The sequence below is a fragment of the Carlito syrichta genome, unplaced genomic scaffold (genome assembly GCF_000164805.1).
Source record: "Carlito syrichta isolate Samal-C Ts95f unplaced genomic scaffold, Tarsius_syrichta-2.0.1 Scaffold307327, whole genome shotgun sequence".
NCBI classification, from domain to species: Eukaryota; Metazoa; Chordata; class Mammalia; order Primates; family Tarsiidae; genus Carlito; species Carlito syrichta.
The window spans coordinates 191,688-199,934 of NW_007251423.1; the positions used below are offsets into that span (position 1 = coordinate 191,688).

Genomic DNA, 8,247 nt, shown 5'->3' on the forward strand with positions numbered 1-8,247 from the left:
GCGATCCTTCCGCCTCAGCCTTCCCAGTAGCTGGAACTACAGGCATGCGCTACCATGCCCAGCTAATTTTTTGAATTATTGTAGAGATGAGGTCTCGCCAAGTTGCCCAGGCGGGTTTCGAACCTGCAGGCTTAGGCAATCCACTCACCTCAGCCTCCCAAAGGCGCAGGATTACAGGCTGAGCCACTGAGCCCAACTATGAGCCCTGAGAATTTTAAAACAAGCTTTTCCTCACACCATGCTGTAAGTGTTTAATCTTGTTTTGTAAACTGTTTTCATTCTGTTGCTTGTTTCCTGAGTGCCTTCTGCTCCTGCATGAGGTGCCAAGTTAGGATAGTACTATAATCTGACCTGGGTGGGATTACCTGGAATTTAGAGCCCTCCTAACCTCAGGGGGCTTGAGTACTTAGAGTCCTTGTCTTACGGTTTGTTTTTGTTCTTGAGATAGTGCATCATTTTTGGCTTTCTTTCCCAACATTCTGTCTTCCATCTGCAGTGCCACAGAATGGTTTCAATCACTTAGTCTTCGATGCCCACGGCAAAGAGCTCAGGGACTCTTCTGCGGTTGGTAGCATTTAGAAGAAAGCCCAGAAGTTGCACAGATAGGTGCACATTTTACTTTTTCTGCAAGGTTTGGTCTGAAGTAACATCTGTGTCTTAGCAGCCATGCAAATGACAACATGATTGCATTTGCTGTCGAGCCGCAAGAACTTAGAAGATACTTTCTGTACCTGTTTGTAATCGGGGAGTCCAGTTCATGATGGCCCCAAAGCCTGTGGCTATAAAGACTAGGGGGAGACTAGCAAAAATGTGAATTTCTTATTCTACATCCAAGTGTTTGTTATGGAGAGTGGCCCGAGGCATGAAATGAGAGTGGTAAAGACTGCACTTACTAGTGGAGCAAAGTCTGGGGTGAAAGGGTACATTGGTAGATAGGAAGTACTGTTTTATTTTATTTTATTTTTTAAAGAATGTCCTAGAGCGCTTCTGGGGAGAAGTTGGCAGACCTTTCACTGAGTACCTTTGAATAAATTTTACTGACTCCCACAAGCCAACACCCACACAGCCTTCCCCTATCTGTTGTTACCTATACAGCAGTTTAAAGGATTCTCATGTAATTGGGCCCTGTCCTAAAAATCACTGTTGCAGTGGGCCTCCTTGTGGGTGACTTGTTCTTTCTACAGTCAGTCATTAACACATGTGTCACCAGGTGCCCCCCTCTGGTTTCAGAGCCTAGACTATGTCATAAGAGACCCACCTGTTAATCACTTTCTTTTTCCTTGTTTCAGATTATAGCTTTTGCCCTGGAAGGAAAAAGATCCAAAGTCACTCGGCGGCCAAAGGCCAGTGACTACCAGCGTTTGGACCAGAAGGTAAGGAAGGAGAAGCCAGGTCCGCGGGACAGATAGACAGCCTCAGGTGGACCAAGGAATGACCAAGCAGTGGCCACTTCAGGGGGTGCTGTTGCCTTTGCTCCCGCCCTTTTGAGACCGCACGCTCACCTCCATATGTATGCAGCTTCAGGGTTAGAGTTAGAAGAGACCTCAGGTACCTGGCAATTGCCTCCCTTGAAGATGAGAAACAGGCCCATTCAGAAACACTGATTTTTTTTTTTTTACCCTAAGCTTCCACTACACATTGATGGCAAGCAGTCAGGCCTCCACAGCAACTCCCTAGACTCCCATTCCTGAGCTTTTTGCGCTCCACCAGTGCTTTACAAACTTTAATACGCATTTGAATCACCTTGGAAATCTGGATAAAAAGCAGTGTCTGATTTACTAGGTATGGGGTGGAGCCTATGTTGCTACCTTTTGAGGAAGTTCCCAGGTGAAGCCAAATGCTGCTAGAACCACATTTTGGGTGGTAGAGCGCTAGATTACACTTCCTGGACAAAACCAGCCCATGCTAGGTGTGGAGATTCAAGCCTGGTGATCCCAGCACTTTGGGAAGCGGAGGCGAGAGGACTGAGTAATGCGGCGAGACCTGTCTCTGCAGTAAATAAAAAAATTAGCCAGGCATGGTGGCACGTACCTGTGTGTGGTTCTAGCTACTTGGAAGGCTGAGGCGGAACTATCACCTAAGCCCAGCAGGCCAAGGCTGAGGTGACCGTGAACGTGCCACTGCTCTCCAGCCTGGCCGACAGAATGAGAATCCAACTCAAAAAAAACAAAACAAAGCCAGCCCAGAAGCCCATAGGCCTTCAACTCCCACATCAACCCTGTGTAAGCATTGTGGGCTCCTGTGTGCAGCCCCCCGTCCTGCTGAGAGACAGGCCTTCCTTCGACCAGACAGCCGTAGAGCTCGGCACGGGTCTCTCTCACAGTCACCTGTCTAAGCAGGATGACTGATTCCCACTGCATTGCTCCCAGCACGCAGCCTTGCCTCCCTCCTCTGTACAGCAACAGAAAGAACACTGACCAAGTACTGCTGGTGGCCTAACTATGCGTGTTTCCATACTTCCTGTGGGGTACACAATTCACGTGTGTCTCTCACACCAGCTATAGAACAAGCCTGGGCTGAGAATACCTTTCCGAACCAGTCTAATAGGTCAGTTTCACAGTTTAGCCCTGGCCTGCCACCTTCCTAGATAATTGACTCTAAGGATTTCCCCCTCTTCATTTTTATTTTTAACACACATGTAAATAATTCAAAACAATACCAAACAGTAGAAGCAGAAGCCAGGATTCCCATGTCTCTCCATCAAGAGCATAGTTTCCTAGTGCGTTTTATTTTGAACTTGCTATAGTAATCATTTTGAATGCATTTATTTTAATAAATCTCTGTTTCTATGTTAAGGGGATCAGTTTGTCTTAATTCTCAATTGTTTTTCCCTGAACTGCAGCTCCTAAAATATCTTTTTTTTCCCCAAAGTCCTAACAGGATGGTATGTTCCTCTGGAAAATGAAGATGTTGCTGTTGGATTGTGCTGCTCTCCTTTCAGCTTTGATTTTTGTCCTTGAGAACCTTGTCCTCCCTGCTGATTTTGTTCCAAATCAAGAAAACTGAAGAGAAAAGCACTGTGACCTAGGAGACACCCTCCTCTAGGGTTGGGTGGCAAGTCTGGCCTGGCAGAGGCGGGGGATGGCTTTGGGGTTTGCACCTGCACTTTGGCGACATTGTTCTGCGTTCCCTTGATTTTTCCAGAGCATCCATCCTTTCCTTCCTGAGCGAATGGAGGAGTGCATGGAAACATGGCAGTGACCAAAGGGAGACCCAAGCCCTGGGCAGACTGGGCTGCAGACCGTGCTCCCAAGGGACCAGGCTCTGTATAAAGTTAGCTCCTGACTGTGGCCCCCTGACTGCAGCATTGCCCCCTCCGCTGTTAGTCTTTGCAGACCTCAGAGAAAACTACAGGTAGAATTTTGGGAAAAGACATAGAGCATGGCGAAATGCTGATGGTCAAGGGGCTACCTCGAACCCATAATTTTCTTCGCAGGCTTCAGCAGCAAACCAAAATGGCAGGTTGAAGGAGGCTTTAATGCCTGCAGGTCTAGCCTGCCGGGCATAAGTTCTTCATGACTTTCTGGTCTTTTATATGACTATTTTATATGACTCGAGGCACCTCCATGTGGTTGTGCTGAGAATAAAACCAAATGCTGGAAGTCAGTTTATTGTTCCCTCACAGATTTTTTGCAAATATGATTTGAAAAAATGCGATCTTTCCTACAGTCCTACTCAGGAGGAACCTTTGAAATAGGGCGAGTTCATGCTTCGTGTAAGAAGACAGGTAGGGTGGTCTGGCTTTGCTCAGGAGTTTTTTCAAAGGGCTTCTATGAAATGGTTATCCCATCAATTCCATTTGGCCTTTGTTGAGTCAGGTGGACAAAATGGACACACGTTTAGAAACTAACTACACTGACCATTTTACTTCAGTGTATTTAATGGTCTTTATCTGATAGAAGAGGCCAGATGTGACTGGCAAATATTCTCCTTCCATGGAATGTCAAGTTATTCAAATTTTTAAAATTCAGTGTGTACCCTGGGAAAGTGAGGGTAGCATATTGAATCACACTGTTGTCGGAAGGCTTGTTTAAAATCTGTTCGAGTCGCACTAGGTTCTCTGTAATCTGCAATAGCCTGAAGAGTGCTGTTTCTGAGCTGATCTCAGAAAAATGGAAAGGATGTGGGTGGTGAGGGGAAATGACAGGTTCTGTGCTGTAGAGGCAGGAAGTCTCTGTCCCCTCGTCTTCCACCCCGCTGGAAGCAGCCCACAGCTCGGAGTTGAAAGGTGCCTCCTTGGCAGGCAGCCTACTGCATGGAGACGAGGCATGACCACCTCCTCTTAAAGCCCTCTGCTCCGAGCTGAGGAGTCTTCCAGGGCTCTTCTGGCATCCCTAAGACCACGGTTACTCGGTCCCCCATCTCCCTCCTCGCCCCCTTCCCTGGCGCTTTCCATTTGGGCCTGTCTGTCCTGGCCCCTCTCCTCCCACCTTCATGCACACCCAGAGTTCCCTGCTCCCATCTGTCCTGTTGGCTGCTCGCGGCTCAGCTTCTCCAGGAAGTGTTGCTGACCTTGTGGTTTCTGCGTGACTTGTGCAAACTCACTTGGTTCCCTGACTTTCTGCTGTGCTTTTCCAAAGCTTACCGGTCATCGGATCACCAAACCCAACGGCGTGTTCTCGAAGCTCAGTCTTGTCTGTGATAGAGTCAAACTGTCAACACTCCACACAGAAATCCCCCTTCTTGGTGCCTCTAACACTGTCCTTGCCTTATCCTTTGCTGGTGGGTCCGACACCCCCAAAGCCAGGCTCTGCTGTTCCTTTACCTCCTCAGAAAGGCATCCTGTCTTTGTCCTGTGGGTGACTGACACCCAAGACTTGACCTGGGCATGGTTCCCGGAGAACCCAATTCTGCCGTGTGCTACTAGTTCATTGGCTGTCCTGTCGTCATTGGATGGCATTTCTCTCCTCTTCCCAGCCTCCTGCTGCTCACAACTGCCTGATGTCTTCAGTTGCCTGAAATTCACCTGCAGACTTGCCATTTTTCTTCCTCGTCACAAAAGTTCTCTCCGTTTTTCTGAAAAAGAGATCTCCAGTTACAATCTTCCCATTTTCCTTGCTTCCCGTGTCAACCAGCCCCACACATTCTGCTTCTCTCCTGGCTTTTTTTTTCCTTTCTCTTTTTCCCTCTTTCCCCAGATCCAGCACAATTGGGTCGCCTGTCCATCTTCCCGGAAAGACGATCAGTCGCGGAAAGACGGGTCTTTCCAAAATACTTGCCCTGGTCTGCAGCTTTGGCCCTGCGGCTCAAGGCTTGAAGAAGGTTTTCAGGATTCGAGCCGCTTGACAGCCTCCTGCCTGTCTTTGTCTGCACCCCACCCCGGCCGAGACCCCTCTCGCCACGTGCCCACCTGTTCCTCTGTGCCTTCCGGCTGTGCCCTCCCCTTCCCAGCTTCTCCTGGTTGTTCCCTGTCATGTTATTTTCCCTTCTCTCCTGTCCCCAGCCTTCCCCCATCTACCTGTTTGCTCAGGGTCTGGCTAAGTTTGCCCCGTCCCTGCCCAACTGCCCACTTCCGGCAATTGGCTCCTTCCCTACAACTCTGCCAGCTCTTCATAGCGTCACTCGCTGGTTTTGGAACTTGACCAACACAGGGAAGTGAGGATCTGTGTCAGTCGGGGTCCTCCTGAGAAACCAAAGTCCTTAAGGGACAGACCGGGCACTGTCTTCCTATCCACCCGGCATAGTGACATTCCGTAGGACTTCCAGAGTTTGGTGCCTTCCAGCTGGGGAGATGCTTTCTTTGGTGTGACAGAGTCCCTTGGATGAGGAGTCCCCAGCTGTTTGTGGCCGCTGCTTGCTGTGACTTCATGCACATGGGTTTTGCTCTTAAAGAGATAAGAGACCGGAAAGGTTGGTTTCGGGAGGCAAGAGGGCTGGCAGCCAGCGGACGCATCTGTGTTGTCAGGGCGTCTGGAGTTCAGCTTGTGAGCACCTGGGACGTTTGGCTTCTTGTGCTGAACGAGTGCGATAGTTTAAGTTTCCTGGGAGAAATGGCCCTGAAGGCCGAGCGCAGCCAGTGGAAAACTTCCCTCCGGACGGCTCTCTGTGGATGAACCTTGGAGGCACGTTTTCCTAAATGGCGTGAGGGTGTGCTGGCGCGGGCATCAGCAAGCTGTGAGGGCTCTGGGGTGTTGGGGCCTGTAGGAAGCATTGGAGGCTAGGGACCCAGCTTTTGGCTGAGGGGTGATTTCTCTGAGGCGGAGTCTGCAGCAGTCAGGGATGAAAACAGAGGGACTAGTTTTCCTGCTAGGTATAGAGTAGAATGACCCAAGAGCCCTGGGGAGTCTGAGGCCAGTGTATATAGGAAGCCCATGACAACTTGGAAAGACCTGGCAGCTAGCTGGGCAGACGCTGACGGCTCTCCTAGGAGGGCTTGACATGACTCATTGGCTGATAGGACTTGAACCTCTGGAATTCCCCTGCCGCCAATGCGGGTCTTAGTGATCCTGGCCTGCACGGGTAACCTGACACCCGACACTGCAGGTGTGCTGGGCGCTGAGTGCAGGTCTGGTCCACTGGAGCCCAGGGAGGCTGGCGATGACCCAGGCCCTGTGCTTCTTTCTGCAGGCCATTTCCTGCAACCCTTGTCAGGGAGGTTGGGTCTGGCATGCCTTGGTCGGGTAAGAGTCCTGGGGAGAGGTCCTCTGGTCTGATTCAACAACATCCAGAGCCAAGAGTGACTCTCAGCCAAGCTAGTGCAACATAAGATGTGAATTTCCCAGATCCCCCATTTAGAACCTCCTCTGTGAAGGGCTCAAGCCTGCAGTGTATAGCGTTTCAAACTGCCAATAGCCAGGCCCCTCACATCCTGATAACTATTCCTTTGGCACATAAGATACCATGTTCAGTAAGTTATTGATTGTTGAAAGGGTCTCTCTTCTTTTTTTGCCCAGTTAGTAGATGGCCACTGTTTCCCAATGTTCTATATTTTCAGCTTTTTGTACCTTCACTGTAATGACTGAAGATTATTTTTTTACAGCGTCTTGTGGTTTAATGACAAGTCTTTTTCAGTATGTGATGTTTCCCTGAGCTTCTGTAACTGCCATCATGATGGAGTTTTGTCATTGAAGATAAAGCAAAATAAATTTCGAATGTCAAAGCAATGGAATGATTAACTTTATTAATACAACATCAACGCAAACCACAAAGAGACATTAGTATGTGAGTCTGAAAGAAGCGAAAGGTCATTCTTCCTAACGGGAGCCTTCCCTACCTTCCCACGTTAACCCTCACATGTGGACTGCTAAACTGCACCCGTGGTGTCTGGGCTCTGTACACGCCCTGTGGTTTCCCCATTCTGATCCTGGCCAGATCCCCACCCGACAACCCCTCCTCCTGGACCAGCAGCCCGAGATGAAATTAGGAGGTAGTTGGGCCGTTGGGCTCACTGTCTCACCTCCCACTGCTGTCTTCTGCTATGCCCTTGCGTGGAATGCCCCTTCCACCTGCATCAACCCGGCGAAGTCCTCTTGCCAGTCTGTCCCGACTCCTAGTGTTTTCAAGGATAAGGCTTGAGGCTCAGGTTCTGAGCTCCCTGAGGGGGTTTTGTTGCTGGCATGTTGAGAACCAGATGGCACCCTGGTTGTGAGGAAGATGGACCCAGGGCTTCTACAGCAAAGGATATGATCTTCGGCCGTGCACCTTACTAAAGGGTGCTGTTACTGACCCTGTCCTCTTCAGAGCAACCAGACCCAGCACAGAGATAATTGGAGCCTTCTGGGTCTGTGAACTACAACCAAGACCACGCCTGGGTTTAAGCTAGATCCCTTTCACTTGAACACGCAGAGCTCTGCAGCCCAGCACTGAGTGAGCGAGCGCAGACGCCTCAGGACGGAGCTGGACACAGCGGCTGGGGTGACCACCCTGTAGGGGTTCTATCCTCCCAATTGGGGGCACTTTCCTTTTGTTGAGGGTTTGGAGGCTTGGGAGTAGGATGCCAGGCAGTGCTCATTGGAGACATCAAGCTGTCCGAATCACACCTGCTTGGCAGGGACAGCACCTGCCAGGCTTCAAGGGCTCCCATTCCAGAACTGGGATTTAACTAGGCCTATGGTCAGAAATGACAGCCCGATCAGAGTGCTTCACGTCGCCAGGACCGATGCCCACAGACATGATGGGAAGGCCAGGGAGCAGCCCCGGCCTTGGCTGAGGCCCAACTCATCCTGCCCCTGCTAATTCCTCTTCTTCTGTGCTCGGACCCTGGAGCCAAGATCTCGAAGGTCCGAGTACACATTGCGCTTCAGGATG

The 8,247-nt window shown here is 50.1% G+C and overlaps 2 protein-coding genes across 2 annotated transcripts in view; one reads left to right on the top strand and one right to left on the bottom strand.

Annotated features, from left to right (window-relative positions):
- TGOLN2 (trans-golgi network protein 2) overlaps window positions 1–3,606 on the top strand; it is a 5,206-nt gene extending 1,600 nt beyond the window's left edge. The window contains exons 3-4 of the mRNA XM_008064400.1: window positions 1,290–1,373; window positions 2,872–3,606. Of these exons, the coding sequence (XP_008062591.1) occupies window positions 1,290–1,373; window positions 2,872–2,877 (90 nt within the window). The 3' untranslated portion in view covers window positions 2,878–3,606. The remainder of the gene's footprint in view (window positions 1–1,289; window positions 1,374–2,871) is intronic.
- Window positions 3,607–8,171: 4,565 nt separating this feature from the next.
- LOC103266762 (all-trans-retinol 13,14-reductase-like) overlaps window positions 8,172–8,247 on the bottom strand; it is a 981-nt gene continuing 905 nt past the window's right edge. Inside the window, exon 3 of the mRNA XM_008064402.1 lies at window positions 8,172–8,247. This exon is cut by the window's right edge and continues 15 nt beyond it. Coding sequence (XP_008062593.2) covers window positions 8,172–8,247 — 76 coding nt within the window.